General features: G+C 39.8%; 1 protein-coding gene across 15 annotated transcripts in view; it reads left to right on the top strand.

Moving 5' to 3' along the window:
* Positions 1-15,465, top strand: part of PCDH15 (protocadherin related 15) — an 896,179-nt gene that overhangs the window by 753,906 nt on the left and 126,808 nt on the right. For all 15 annotated transcript variants that reach the window (XM_076339474.1, XM_076339470.1, XM_076339471.1 and 12 more), the window contains one exon: positions 5,342-5,470. In XM_076339474.1, the coding sequence (XP_076195589.1) occupies positions 5,342-5,470 (129 nt within the window). The remainder of the gene's footprint in view (positions 1-5,341; positions 5,471-15,465) is intronic.

A 15,465-nucleotide genomic window follows, 5' to 3' on the forward strand; every position in this document is an offset into this window, starting at 1 on the left:
CATTATCTACAGGATGGATGATCATGATGTTACCAATACTGCTCCGTGCTGCAGTTCTGAATAAGCCACTGTAATTTATTCTAGCTGTCTAATAAACGCTATTTCAGAACAGCACGTTGGTCTTAAGCTGTGGCTTGCAGAGAGCTTAAGCAAATCTTTGGAGCCATCTAATGGGGATATAAAAATGTTGATTTTATTTAATAATCTTTAATTATAGCAGTTTCCGACATTAATGGCAAAACTGCTGCTCTATGCATCTCAAAGAAATGAAGGTAGCCAACTGACTACCACTTCATGTAAAAGGTTGGCATTGCTCCATCAGTGGGATATTCTTTCTCAGTTTCAGAGTTTGTTGTTACTGATTTAAAGGAAGAGAACACAGGGACATTGCTGCTAACCCAGAGCTTGTTATGAATGCTCCTCTTGGTCATCCTGCCACTGAATGCATCCACTTCTGATAGTTTGCTAAGTTGGGACTAATATAAAAATGAGGATATATTTGAAATGTTGGTTTTATTACAGGATCTTAATTTAATACCCTTGGAATTTTAGGAAGAACAGAAAACTTAATTTTGTAAAATAATTTCCCTGTTTGGCATCTCAATAAAGTATTATTCCTTTGCAAAATTATTGCTTTTTTAATTCATAAGTGGAAGTTTAAGTATGACTTGAGACTCTATGACAAGTGGAGCACTATCCTGTGTGGCTTTGTTGGCTGGCAGGTAAGGTAGGATGCTTAAGATGAGTAAAAAAGTATTGCCATCAATTTGAAAAATACTAAAATTCTTAGATAACAGAAGAGTTGGGAAACAATTCCAAATGTCTCCTCCTACCTCCCTCTCTCCCTTCTTATAAAATCCCCATAAATTTTCTTTTTTACTTGCAAAACTAAGCGAAGCAAAAACTCTTCAGTTTTTCCACTTCTTGTTAGTCTGGGGGTTTAGTCTGACCTGGAATTCCCCAGCACCAATGACAATTCCTACCTTACATCACAGAATAGCCTATAGAATAACTCAAGAAAGCTTTCACCCCTCATATGCACAAGTCAGCCTGGTAGTTGATTTTTTTAGGTAACCCCATCTAATGACAAAAAGGCATCAAAAACTTCATTCTTCATGCTCTTATGCAGGGAGTGCTGAGAGCAGGTTCCCAGTGCCTGTCTACAGCATGAAGACAAGCTAGAGCACAGCGTACAGAAAGCACTTTTGCTTCATCATGCTGAAATGCTGTCATTTTTGTTCTCATGGGGAGCAGCTATTGGTTATGTCCAGTCTGAACCTCTCTTGTTTCAGTTTACACCCGTTTTCTCTCCTGACACTATCTGAGTATCTAGGTGTGGTCTTCTGAGGGCTGAGCAGAGGGGATAATCCCTTCCTTGGATCTCCAGGCTGGTCCCCTGTCCGTACAGCCCATGAGCTGCTGGCCTGTGTTGCTGCCAGGGCATGCAGCTGCTCCTGCTCCACTTGCTGTTTGCCAACACTCACAGGCCTTTCTCACAGAGCTGCTCCCAGCTAGGCAGGCCCAGGCCCCTGCGAGTGGCTCGTTCTTCCTAGGGGCAGGACTGGGCATTTGTCCTTGCTGAATTTCACAGGGTTCCTGTTGGCCCATTTCTCAGCTGGCTGACGTCCTTCTGAATGGCAGCCCTGCCCTCCAGCATATTGGCTGTTACCCCCAGTTTGGTGTTGCCTGCAAACTTGAGAGTGTGCTTCGTTACATCCTCTATCAACATCATTGATAAAGATGTTAAAAAGGATCTTAAAATTAATCTTAAAATCCAGGTTGTGTTAAGCAGAGCTTGAGCCTTCCCAGCTGCCTCCACTGTCTCCTCTTAGGTGAAACCTGAGTCTCCTTTGGTATTTCTTCAAATGACCCCTTCTAGACTTGTTCCAGCATTTCAGTAAGCTCTGTATTTCTAATAATATTATAATGATTGGGTTTCAAGAAGGCTTGAAGGGAAGAAAAGTTCCCTTTTTTGTTCAATACATAAAAGTATTACTGCAGGGTCATGTTGTTAATAGTATGCTTCCAGAGCAGAGAGTTGCTTAGGTTTAGAAAAACACTGTCATTTAGGAGAAGTGCTCATAAGAGTTCCTCATAACGTGTTGCTATGTTTATCTAAAATAAGTACATGACACCCCTACACACACCCCGCCACCCATTGGCATGCATTTATGTACAAAAGTTAGACCTGTAAGTAAATCATAACAGTAATTTTACATTCAGCAGTTGCTTCAGAAGTTATCAGATGCAAAGCCAGGTTTTGGCGGCTGTTCCAAGAGCTGCTGTGGGTTGATTCAGCGTCATCACAAGTAAACATGCTGCAGATTATCAGGCACATCCCATTAAAATTCTCTTGAATGGAAAAGAAATCTTTTTCAAAACGAGAAGTACTTACTGCCTTAAGCCAATGTTTTTTATGCCATATTTCTCTCAGTTTATTAAATCTAACAGTTTTTATTACCCTTTATTCTGTGGAATCAAGTTAGCTTTGGAAGATTGATTTACAATCAGTGCACGTTGCACATCATCAGAGCAAATGTTCTGGAGTGTGTTTTGTGTTGATAATGATGCATAAATTGTAAAGTATATTTTCCTTATATAAATTGAATGTGGGAATGGCAGTTTCAGAAACAATTAGCAAATAACTGAGCATAAGTGAATATAAGCCAGCCTGAAAGCATCTTTTTTGTTTGTTTGTTTCAAAATATTCTGTATTCTTTACTTTTTAAGTATTAAGTAGTTATTGCATGGTGCTTATTGTGGAACAGATGTGTTTTCTGCATTTGTCTCTGTACAAAAATTGTAGAAAAACTCTCACTCAGAAGAGCTGTATTGTGCATGGATATTACTCATACCACTTGTGTGTGTTTGGGATCTGCTCTTTGCTGTGCTGGTATCGAGGGATTGCTAAGGAAGCCTGCTAGTACAGGTAGCACCTCAGTGAATACGTGGGACGCTGTACAAATGCACCAGCTGGATATATAGCTGTGGAAAGAGGTAGCTGACTCCAATACTGGTGACTGGGCCACTTGCCAAGTCTGAGGATTTGGAAGGTGAAGGAGAGTGACCTGTTACAGGATCTCTCCTGCAGAGAGTAAGTTGTCAGCTTGAACTGGCGACACAGCAATGAAAGCATGACTAAATGCTATTAAGATAGTGAGTAGGTTTTGCGTACATTAGTTGTCCTTTGCAAGTGCTTTTCCCATGTGGCAGATATAAGGAGCTTGCCCCTTAATAAAAATTAGATGATATCCAGTATTTATTGTGGGCAGTTACTGCAAGGACCTACGAAGGTGTAAATCTGCTTGAGGTTTGTTACATGGGAGGTACTGCACCAGAAGAAGTTTCAGAAAAGACACACAAAGATGCAGAATTGCATTTGGACTTTGCGGTTGTTTTCTAAGGGAGGATGGTTACAGGCTTTGCTATGAAACCTGTGAGGTGCCACTTTCTAACAGGCTCGTTAGTCTTGTGCGTAAAGCAAGGGACTTTTTCGGGGGTTACATCTGCACTGTGTGATTGCTGTGACACTGTAATGTTGTATAGATTTCACTCAATGTAGCTTGACGCAAAGTAGCTCAGTATTAGAAGGCATGTAGATACAGCACAGGAAAGCTGATTTAATATACTGTGTTTGATTTTACACTGCACTTCACAGTAGCAGTGGCTGCAGCATAGACATCATTACAAACATTCGTGTCACTGGGGGAACAGTACAAAACAGAGTCTGGACGACCATAATTAGCAATCTGCAGCAATAAGGCATCAGTGCTAAACTTCACACGTGTTTCTTTCTAGCATCTGTCTCCCTTAGTATACTTGTCTAGCAGGCTGTATTTATAGAATAAGATAATTTTATTTTCTTTGCATATGAACTGAATTAAACACTGAAGGAAGCATTCATAGACTAGTGACACCGTGTTATAAAACCAGGTTAGCCTGCCCATCCCCTGCTCTATCTCAGCATCGGTTTGCACTGCTATTGGTCATGACAGATACTAATGCGTCTTGCTCCTGGAGAAGATGCTATAGCCTCCCTGCACTGTCTGTGCCTGTGCTTCTGTCTTCTTGCAATGAAAGGCTTTCCTGGTATATAATTTCAATCTTCCTTACTGTGGTTTTTGCCCAGTAGTGCTTCTCTTTTCCCTGGTGGATGAAAAGTTCATTCCTTCTCTTTGTAACCGTGTCACCGGCCACAGAAACTTACATTATTATCCTCAGCTCTTCCATTATTATAGGGTATAAAACAAAGGCATGTTTTTGTTGCTCTTGCCACAATGTTTAAATTCATGAGGCTCAAACTGAGGTATTTCACCTCAATGTGAAACTGTTAAACTTGAGAAACAGGGAAGTTGAGATGCCAATGCTTAGGCATATTCTGAAATAACAAGCTGCATGAAGTAGCTAGTGTTAGCTGATGTATCTGTTTCTATTACAATCTTAAACTGTAATAAACCTGAAGCTACAGTTCGCAATGGTACTTGCTGCTATGCTGGATTTGAATTTATGAAATTAAAATATCTCTGATAGGAAAGGTGTTAGCGTTTGTTGAATTGATTTAAAATACAATAATGTATTAAATACAATAATGTGGTGTTTTGTGTCTGAAACAGTATATAGGACCAGGGAAAAGGGATCTGGCTCAAGCTGTGAAGGTCTGCAAACAAAGTTTTTCACTCTCCAATTGCTTTGATTTGGATAGAAAATTTCAGTAGGGAGCACAGACATGTTTTGTTGAAATTTTGTGTGTTAAATATAGTTAATTATGCTGTTCCCACTAGGCACCTCTCTGTATGTTAAAGTTGATGTGCTAATGCTTAATAGCATGTCAGCGTGATGTGGGTGAAGGATGATAGAGATCTCTGAGCTAAGGCCAGCTGAGCTCACCACGGAGATCTGGTAGCATGATTGTGCCAGCTAAGAGGCTGGCTAATCATCACAGTAACATATTTTGATTAGTAAAATCAGTAATTTCTTTCCAAGTTCATAGTTCTGGCAAATTTTGATATTTCTAGCTTTTTTCCCCCCATTCAGAATGAATCCTTAAATCCTTAAAATACTGTTTAAGAAAAAAGATATCTGAAGTCCTTCAAGCATCTCTAATGCATTATTCAATCTCGAGCCTGTTTTTTTTTTGTCTTATAAGAAAGGTAAAAATAAACTCTTCAAATGAATAATGCTTCCTGTTTTACAAAAACATGCGAAAAAAAATCGATAATCTGTTTACCTGTGATTCTCTACTGGATGGGTCTAATACATAGCACTAAGGTTGCTGATCGGTTGTCATCTGTGAAATTGTAAAATAAAGATAATTTGTTCATAATGTTATCTTTTTCTGTAGACCTCAACTGCTACTGTTAATATAGTGGTGACGGATGTAAATGACAACGGACCAGTTTTTGATATGTTTCTACCTAAAAACCTGTCTGTACAGGAAGAGGAAGCCAATGCTTTTGTTGGTCAAGTAAGGGTAAGTTATCAACTGTGCAGAGTTAAATGGTTTATTTTATTGCCCAAACTGTCCAGACTATTAGGAAAGAGCATAAAATAATTGTGCCTTAGACAAACTGACGTCAAAATGTCTTAGGTTTAAATACAAACTTCCTATTGTCAGATGCATTTATGTTAACATAAGTCATCTTTTGGGCTTTAAAATACAGAATTGAATTTCTTCTTTTCTATGCTTAATGGCTGAAAAGGCTTTTTCATTTAAAAATAGCACATTAAAAAACTGTTTTGAAGACACACCACTGTAAAAGCTTGCTTATAACAGATGTACAGTGTTACAACATTGTCACCACGTTTTTATACTCTTACTGCTTTTTTAAAAAATATTTTTCTAACATACTGAACAAGTGACACGTGTATATAAAATTGTCACACATATAGAAAATTTTAAGACTATTAAAGGGAAAAACAGTTAAACTGTTAACTGAAAGATTACCTGTCATAAAAATAGATAGTGCTTGGGGTACTGTTAATTTGAGTGATTTGAAGCTGTGTAAATTTTGATAACATATATGGGTCTTCTGGAATACCGTATGCAGGTTCAGTCACTTGAAACATACATCACTTTTTTTGGCCAAGTCAGTTTTTCCTAACATCGGGTGAAAAAAGAAAGTATGAATTGTTTTTTTTTTTTTTAAACTAGGAGTTGAAGATAATGTTTGCTATTTCCTTCAGTGATTGGGTAGCACGAAGGCTGGACGCAATGTGAGCTGTAGGTACAAGATGAATTTGGAAGCATGGTTTTTCAGGAATTTAGGCGAAAAATCTGCCTTTCTTTCCAGTAGCACCATATCAATAGAAAATGGGAAGTCCTTAATTGCTGTATTAGCAGTACCTTCAGAAAGAATAGGATGTTCTGGGTAGCATGGGAACCTTATTGGGCAGTATATAGCCATAATAACCATGTTTCTTTCCAAATTTATATTATCCATCGATGTTTCTCGTCTATCATCTTTCTTGTTAATTTTGGGTTCTTTTTGAGTGAATTTCACTTCAGTTGTTTTCTGGTATTTATAAATTGAAAAAAAGCTTCTTTGGATTAGGGTTGCGTTTCCTTCCAATTTTGTTACTTACTCACAAAGTTTGATTTCATTCAAGTTGTACTTCAGGTTTTGTAGGCTTCTTCAGTAGTTTCATTTGCACTTATACTGGAGTGGTTCTACATATGTCTGTGTTCTGCTTGCTGTATAACCTGGTATCATTAGAGGTGGGTACTGCTTTGAAGCTGTCCAAGCTCAGGTGTATTTTCAAGGGAAATAACTTTTGTCAGCATTGATGAAGATTACAGTTTTCCTAAAGCTTAATTTTGTTATGCTAGAAATATCAGCCTCATCAAAGGCTGTTTTGAAGCTTTGGAAATTAGAAATTAGGATCCCTGCAATTAAATCAGTTTCCATAAATCGGTAAGTTATTGCTTTGGTTTTGTCATTGTGTTCATCTTATGTGGTCAGTTTTCATTTTGCGTCCTAAAATGTACGGACATGATATTTCAAATCAGTACCAAATATCTTTAAAATCTATTTTGCGTTTTGCTGGGTGCCCTCAAGGTGCAATAATCTTCTCAAACACTAGATTGGGTCTATTTTTAGCTTAGATGGAACTATAAAATAAAACAAGTTATTGCAACAGAACCTCTCTGTCTTACAAATCAGTATAATTTCTAAGTTGTGTTGAAATAAAAATATTTAATCAAGCCTTGTGATAGCTTATTCCTAGTTGTGGAATGACAGAAACATTATATCATTTATTGTCATGTTTATCACCAGTCCTAATTCCCAGTCTCTGGATGGAAAAAGCTTTCTCTTTATAACACAAATACTGGATGTAGTTTCTACGTTTCATATTCACAAATGCAAATAGATAGTATAGGAAAGAGTGGTTGGGGCATTTGGAATTTTTTTCTGGCTTCAGTGAGATTATTGAAATAAGAATGATGAGCATTTAAAAACTTTAAATATCTTTTGTTGTGGTGTTGTGTTTCACAGTACATTAGAACCACAGTAGGTATGGGAGAGGTTTCTATGGGAATACATTTTGTGTAGAAGCTGTAATGTGGTTAAAATATAAAGGCATATTTTAGATGAAAATAGCCTGGTAAAAGAAGGTAGCCTTTATTGTGTCATGTGTTTTCACTACCAAGAATTAAGCCACTGACTGGCAAGCCTACTTTTCAGAATGTCTTTTACTATATTCATTTCAAACAGAAACCTGAAATTCACCAGAGTAAGCAGTGATATAGATGATTGAAAAAAAATAAACAAACAGGTTTTGTGACGTCTCTTTCCCTTTTGAATGTTGACTTCCCATTTTGCATGGGGAAAAATATAGCAAGAGATTTTTATGTTAAGACCCAAGAAGATACGGGCCCTGCTGCTCATTGAGGCAGAGGACCTAGTGACAAAGGGTATGGAAAAGGTGCTCAACTACTTTGATGCCCCAGGTTTTTTTACTGGTAAGGTTTGGTATCAGGATCATCAGCTGCCTGAGCCCAGTGTCAGCCTGAGGGAGGAAAGCACTACCCACAGTAGAAGATGATAAAGTTATGGGCTGTTTAAGGAAATAAGACATAAGCAATGACCTGGATGCTGAAAGATTGACCAAACAACCTCCAGAGTTCCCTCCCAACATAATTTATTTTGTTTCTAATCAGCTTACTATTTGAATGTATTTTATAGTGAAATCCATTATTTTATTCATGCAAGATCTACCAAAATCAATTATTATGTGGTTTGATTATTAGCAGCAGCTACTTTTTTTTTTATTTATTTTTTTTACAATTGCCAGTTGACATGATAGTAATGCTGGTAAGTCTGGGGATATATTCTATTATGTCAATAAGTAGAAAGGTAAGGCTGTAAAAAAATTATCAGTACCTGTATTAAAACGTTAGAAATAATCCAGATAACATGTGAACAGCTATTGAAATGTTTTTCCCATTCTTGACTTTCTATATGGGCTTTCTCTTTCTTTCCTCTCCTGAGATGCAAAACTTCCTGTCTCTTGTCTGCTCATCTATTCTAAACAAGTGATGAATCACATTCACACCCTCCTTTTGTCCCCTCTCCCCTAATACAGGTAAGGTTATAAGCAATTTGGGGTATAAAACAATTAGGTCAAACACTCCTATGAATAACTCCTGCCACAGACAAGAGATTTCTGTGTTCTACTTTGTTTTGAGTGGGAAAGTTGGACTTAAAAAGGGATTTCTATAAGGGGTTAGGTAACGTTTTGGAATTTTTTTCCCAAGGAGATGCAGAACAAGGGTAATGAAAGATTTTCTGTCAAAGAGGGGAGGGCTTGTTAAGGGCAGGGAGGCACTATTCACACTCTGAAGTGCTCTCACTCTCCGCCACTCCAGCTGGAGTTCCTGAAGGCACTGGCATAGGAGTGCTGCCTGTGGGGATTTGAGGAGCATACTGAAGACTAAAAGAACAAAAGCTGGAAAGGATAAGGCTGGAAGTGTAGCCGATGTATTTCAAATCCCTTTTATTTTCCACAATGTTGTCTAAATTGGGGCAGTCGGAGGTGTATTGGATTCCTTGCTGTTCTTTCATGTCTGATCATGGGGATCCCCCAGCAACACGGGAGGAGAATTGCTGAATGAAGTTGTCTATAAAGACCAACAGGAAACAAAACCCTTCAAATGGGAAACCTGAAAATGAAATTCAGGCACCTTATTGTCTGTTGCAGTCTAAAACAGCTGAGGTCCTGCTGAAGATGGGGCATCTGAATGATTTGCATTGTAGAGTGTACTATTTATCAATACCAGGTGCGTAGGAGGTAAAAAAGGGGAATGAAATTTAGGGTGGGGATCAAGCTACTGACTGCAAAATCTGCAAACGGGTTCACATTCTTGTTCAGCGAAACACGGTCCCAAGTAGTTTGTTACAGACCTTAAAAATGCAGTCTGTGGTTAAATAAGAAGCAGTTTACCTAATGGGGCCCAGGAGAGAAAACAAATCACTCGACTGAAGTTTTTATTCATCTGGTTTTTATATTCACCCAGATTCGTTCACACAGACCCATCATTTGTTTATTGTAGGCATATTTTTTGTGTCACTGATCAGCACTGTTTGAAATCTCCAACATGAACATGTTGGTATCAAGGGGAGATAGGGACATGAAAGGAAATGAGAAGGAAAATATGGATAAAGAATTACATGGCAGTGGACAAACCAACCCCTAATCAGATGTTCAAGTAACACTGGGCCTTAGATCTTCCCTAAAATGGAGACAGTATAAATAAACTCCAATAATGAAGGGGGTTTGCAAACAGTGTGTATAATACCTCTGTCTTCTGCTGCTTTTTTTAAATGGGAAAAAAAATGCTTACAGAAAGTAAGTTGCTCTTTAGGATGGAGCTATTCTACCTATTGGAAAAACAAGCTTTGAAGGACTTTCTTTAATTGTACTGTACAATGGAAATATTTTACTTTTCTATTTATGTAATAAATGTAAATTCATACCTGTGGTATATATCCAATAGCATCTGTCTACTACAGAACAAAGCAAGGCAAAACTGTAAGGCAAGTAAGTGAGACAGAGACAGCCTGTATGGCACGAGTCTACTGCTTCTAGACATTTCCTTTTAGTGGTATAGAAGTGTTTTAAATATGCTGTGTAAAGAAGCAAACTGTCACTTTTGAATGCTAATGAAATGTAATTATGATGCCAATTTCCTAACAGAGCTTTCTGTCTGTGAATATCAGTGAATTCTTACAAGCTTCTATTTTTATTTAAATTCATAAGGTGGTAAACCCTGCAAGTTTCATGATTTAAAGTCCAGTTTAAGTTTCATAGATGTCAGTAAGGCTTATTGTGTTGGACTAAATGACCTCTAGAGATCCCTTACAACTACATGATGCTGTGTTTCTGTGCATAGGAAAACTGCTTCAAATGCTGATGAGGTATTACATTACAAGATTTTATTGTCAAAAGTCTAGAAAGGAATCTTGGCTTTACCTAAATCACCATTGTCATGTTTTCTGCATGAAGGCTCATAGAACAGGGTATGATTTCCCACAAACTGTAGATTACATCTTACCTGTATTAAAAATACCAGCTTCTGAAATTAAATTCTCAGGTCTCCTGTACTTTTAGACAACTTGTAGGAAGACTAGAGGGGGAGGAAAAAGGACCATGACCAGAAAAAAGGGAGATTTATTGGTCGGAGAGGACAGTCTATGAGGGAAAGGAATTAAGCCTTTGGGGAAGAGTAAAATCACGGTTTCTGAAGTAAATCTCAAATACCCAGAGTGAGTCCATGACTACTGCTTACTGCATAATACATTACCTAACACAACATATTTTGAATTCACCTAATATATGTAAAAACAATACGAGCAGCTAGGATTTTGAAGTCAGAATCGATTAAAAAATTAATCGGAATTTAAAATTGGAGAATCATAACATGGCTTACGGACCACAACCAGAGGAATTCCAGACTTTTGTCTTTTTGGTTGCAATGTGTGCATCTGTATCACCAGTGTATCTGTTACCATTTAGTGGTATGACTACCACTGTGGCTGTGTATGTAGGAATGAGGTGCAGCTTTCCAATGCAAAATAGCTATTAAACTGTTATTCTTGAGCTTCTGTTTGTGCTCATTTCTGTAACTTCCATGTAGTTTCTTCTAAGTGATTGGATCACCACAAGGTCATTTTGATAGGACCTCTGTGGTTTCATTTCCTTGCATGCGTATAAGAAAGTTGTCTACATGGTAGGTTAGCGAGGCCTTTAGTAAGGCTTTCAGCACCATCTCCCTTAAGATCCTCATAGAGATGCTGGTGGCATAAAGACTTTCATAGTTTCATGTCAGACAAGATGTGCAGAGGGGAGGGTATTTCCAGTAGGGCATGGATGTGCTCAAGTCTTGTTGCAAGAGCTTTTTATTCTTGCTTCTTGCCCAGCCTGTATCAGTTTTGTCAGCCCCTAATACCTGATCAGGATGGAAGAATTATAGCTTCTCTGAACCACTGCATCCACAGAGTCTGCCTTTAATCTTTTGCATGTGCATGATAGGGTATGCTCATGTCAGCTTGGCTGGATACTGCTTAAAGTTGTGTACAGAAGAGGTGTTGGGATTTGCTTTTGGTTTAAGCTAAATGGTATGCTCCGTGCTTTTCTCAAAATAAGTCTTGGGGAGTATCTTCTTTCTGACCTGGAAGAGGATATGCAAGAAGAATGAGAAATGCAGAAAATGGTAACTTCTATGAATAGTGTTCACTGCATATTTTAACTTAATTTTATCTTTCTTTCCCTTTATAGTTTTTCAGATTTTATAATTAGCTGTCATAATTATTAAAGGCTGCATCTCTACTTAGATGGTGAGAAGAAATGAAATGACAGCTGTTGCTGAAGTCGATGTTTTCATCCCATGTGCTTCTAGTTGGATTTTCACCTGTTTGTTAACAAGCAAATTCCTTCAGCCTCTTAAAACAAGATAGATGTCACTTTTTCAAGTCCAAACCTGTGGCATGAGAAGAAATAGATGTGGTCGTAAATTTGTGCAATTTTTTTTCCACCTTAGACCAGCAGTGCTAGGCAGGATTAGCTTCTTTCTGCTGACACCCCTAAGGGGTTGTATAATTCCTGGAGGGTATTTCGTAGCATGCAGCCACACTCCCTCTGCTTTACAGTTGTTCCTTGAACTTGGGTGAGCTTAAGACACAGATCAAATAGGTTTAAAAAGTTCCTTGCCACCCATAACGTGGTAAATGGGGTGACTTTTTAAACTAAATGGATTTCAAAAGCTGTGCTCTTGTCTTGTTGTAACTTCTCAGCTTTGCCCTTCTCCTCAGTGGCTGTGCTTCTGCATGGTGTTCATCAAAGATGGGTAACACGAAGTGCTGCCCGAGCAATGGGATGGCGGCTTTGTAAATAGGCAGTAGTCGTCTCTGGTGTAACACCACAGATAGAGCAGGAAGCTTGGAGAAAAGCTGATTTTTTTTACCTGATCGATAATCAGAGAATCCATATGGTAGGAATTTCAGTGGACAAAGTGCAGCAAACTTCTGTTTGAGGGTTCAGTCAGAGCATCCTTCTGAAATTTGAATTTGCCTCGTGCTGTGGAAGCACAGGACTAAGATAGGTGAAAATGCACAGAGCTAATGCTTGTCTTCACATGTCTTTGGTTGACTTCTCACCAGTCTTATGGTGGTATTATGACAATTAGTTTAACTGGATTCTGGATTTAATAATGATGATTTTGCCTGCTACTCTGCAGGAGACAAATCAGTCTGTGGAAAAGATGTTTATGCCCAAGGATGTACACAAATGAGTTTACAACATACATAGTCACGTTTTTAGGAACCAAATTGCAAAGCCTGCCATATGTTTGAAAGTAATTTTAATTTACTTTCCTAAAAAATAAGTTTGTTCAAAAACATACTTCCAAATTAATCTTAAATAAAAATGTTACCTGGTTTATTCTCATAGTTTCCAATGGTAGTAGTATTTCAGATTACTGTTAGAGATTTTTGTGGGGTTTTTTGTTTGGTTTTTAACTGCAGGTGTTTAGTATCAATTTTATAGAATCATAGAGTCATTAAGGTTAGAAAAGACCTCTAAGATCAAGTCCAACCGTTGACTCAACACCACCATGCCCACTAAACCATGTCCCTAAGCGCCTCATCTACACGTCTTTTAAATACTTCCAGGGATGGTCACTCAACCACTTCTCTGGGCAGCCTGTTCCAATGTTTAATCACTCTTTCAGTAAAGAAATTTTTCCTCACGTCCAATCTAGACCTCCCCTGGCGCAACTTGAGGCCATTTCCTCTCGTCCTATTGCTAGTTACTTGGGAGAATAGACCGACCCCACCTCGCTACAACCTCCTTTCAGGTAGTTGTAGAGAGCGATGAGGTCTCCCCTCAGCCTCCTTTTCTCCAGGCTAAACAGTCCCAGTTCCCTCAGCCGCTCCTCATAAGACTTGTTCTCCAGACCCCTCACCAGCCTCGTTGCCCTTCTCTGGACACGCTCCAGCACCTCGACGTCCTTCTTGTAGTGAGGGGCCCAAAACTGAACACAGTATTCGAGGTGCGGCCCCACCAGTGCCGAGTACAGGGGCACGATCCCTTCCCTAGTCCTGCTGGCCACACTAGTTCTGATACAGGCCAGGATGCCATGGGCCTTCTTGGCCGCCTGGGCACACTGCCGGCTCATGTTCAGCTGGCTGTCGACCAACACCCCCAGGTCCTTTTCCGACAGGCAGCTTTCCAGCCACTCTTCCCCAAGCCTGTAGCGCTGCATGGGGTTGTTGTGGCCGAAGTGCAGGACCCGGCACTTGGCCTTGTTGAATCTCATACAGTTGGCCTGGGCCCATCGATCCAGCCTGTCCAGGTCCCTCTGCAGAGCCTGCCTACCCTCGAGCAGATCAACACTCCCGCCCAACTTGGTGTCGTCTGCAAACTTACTGAGGGAGCACTCGATCCCCTCATCCAGGTCATTGATAAAGACCTTGAACAAGACCGGCCCCAGTACTGAGCCCTGGGGAACACCGCTCGTGGCCGGCCACCAACTGGATTGAACTCCTTTCACCACAACTCTCTGGGCCCGACCATCCAGCCAGTTTTTGACCCAGCACAGAATACACCTGTCTAAGCCGTGAGCTGCCAGCTTCTCTAGGAGAATGCTGTGGGAGACAGTGTCAAAGGCCTTACTGAAGTCCAGGTAGACCACATCCACAGCCTTTCCCTCATCCACTAGGCGGGTCACCTGGTCATAGAAGGAGATCAGGTTGGTCAAGCAGGACCTGCCTTTCATGAATCCGTACTGGCTGGGCCTGATCCCCTGGTTGTCCCGCTCATGCCTTGTGAGCGCCCTCAAGATGAACCGCTCTATAATCTTCCCCGGCACTGAGGTCAGGCTGACAGGCCTGTAGTTCCCCGGATCCTCCTTCCGGTCCTTCTTGTAGATGGGCGTCACATTGGCAAGCCTCCAGTCGTCCGGGACCTCCCCCGTTAACCAGGACTGCTGATAAATGATGGAGACTGGCTTGGTGAGCTCCTCCGCCAGCTCCCTCAGCACTCTCGGGTGGATCCCATCTGGCCCCATAGACTTGTGAGCATCCAGGTGGCGTAGCAGGTCGTTGACTGCTTCCTCTTGGATTATGGGGGGGTTCATCCTGCTTGCTGTCCCTGTCTTCCAGCTCAGGGGGCCGAGTACCCTGAGGATAACTGGTCTGCCTGTTAAAGACTGAGGCAAAGAAGGCATTAAGTACCTCCGCCTTTTCCTCATCCTCGGTGACAATGTTCCCCCCCGCATCCAATAAAGGATGGAGATTCTCCTTGGCTCTCTTCTTGTCATTAATATATTTGTAAAAAACTTTTTTTGTTGTCTTTAACGACAGCGGCCATTTAATTTAACTGCTATAATATGGCTTTGGCTTAAATTAGAGGCTAAGTATGAGGACTGACCTCATGCATCTGTTGGAGATTAAGTCTTATGAAAGTGAATCTTGCTGTTAGTGTCTTATCCAGAAGCTCTGCAACTTACTCTGCATTTCCTATACTTTGCTTTTCTTTCAGTGGGCTAAGTGTCTGTTACTGTATACTTTAAACTGTTCTCCTTAAGTTGTTTTCTGATGGTTTTCCAGTATGTCATCTAGGAGGTCTTTCTGCCCCAAATCAGTTATTTCTACAGAGGAAATAGAATTGATTGTAAACTAAGCAAATCAACCATAAGTTGAAAGATGTCAATTAAAAGGATGTGTTATCCATGGACAGGTCATTATGCAGTTGTAGCCATTACTGCTTTAGCGCATTGATGTAGTGCAGGGGGAAAGCACAGTGAAATTTTTCTTACCAACAATTTTAATTAACTTGTAGTTGATTTCTAGGAAGATAAATGGTTTCATTACAAAGTCTTACAATGAATACCTTCACCGGAATTAAACATTCATGGAAAATTCCTGACGATTGTTCTGATAACAAAACATGAAAATCTCTTATGATTTT

The sequence above is a fragment of the Aptenodytes patagonicus genome, chromosome 5 (assembly GCF_965638725.1).
Source record: "Aptenodytes patagonicus chromosome 5, bAptPat1.pri.cur, whole genome shotgun sequence".
Lineage (NCBI taxonomy): Eukaryota > Metazoa > Chordata > Aves > Sphenisciformes > Spheniscidae > Aptenodytes > Aptenodytes patagonicus.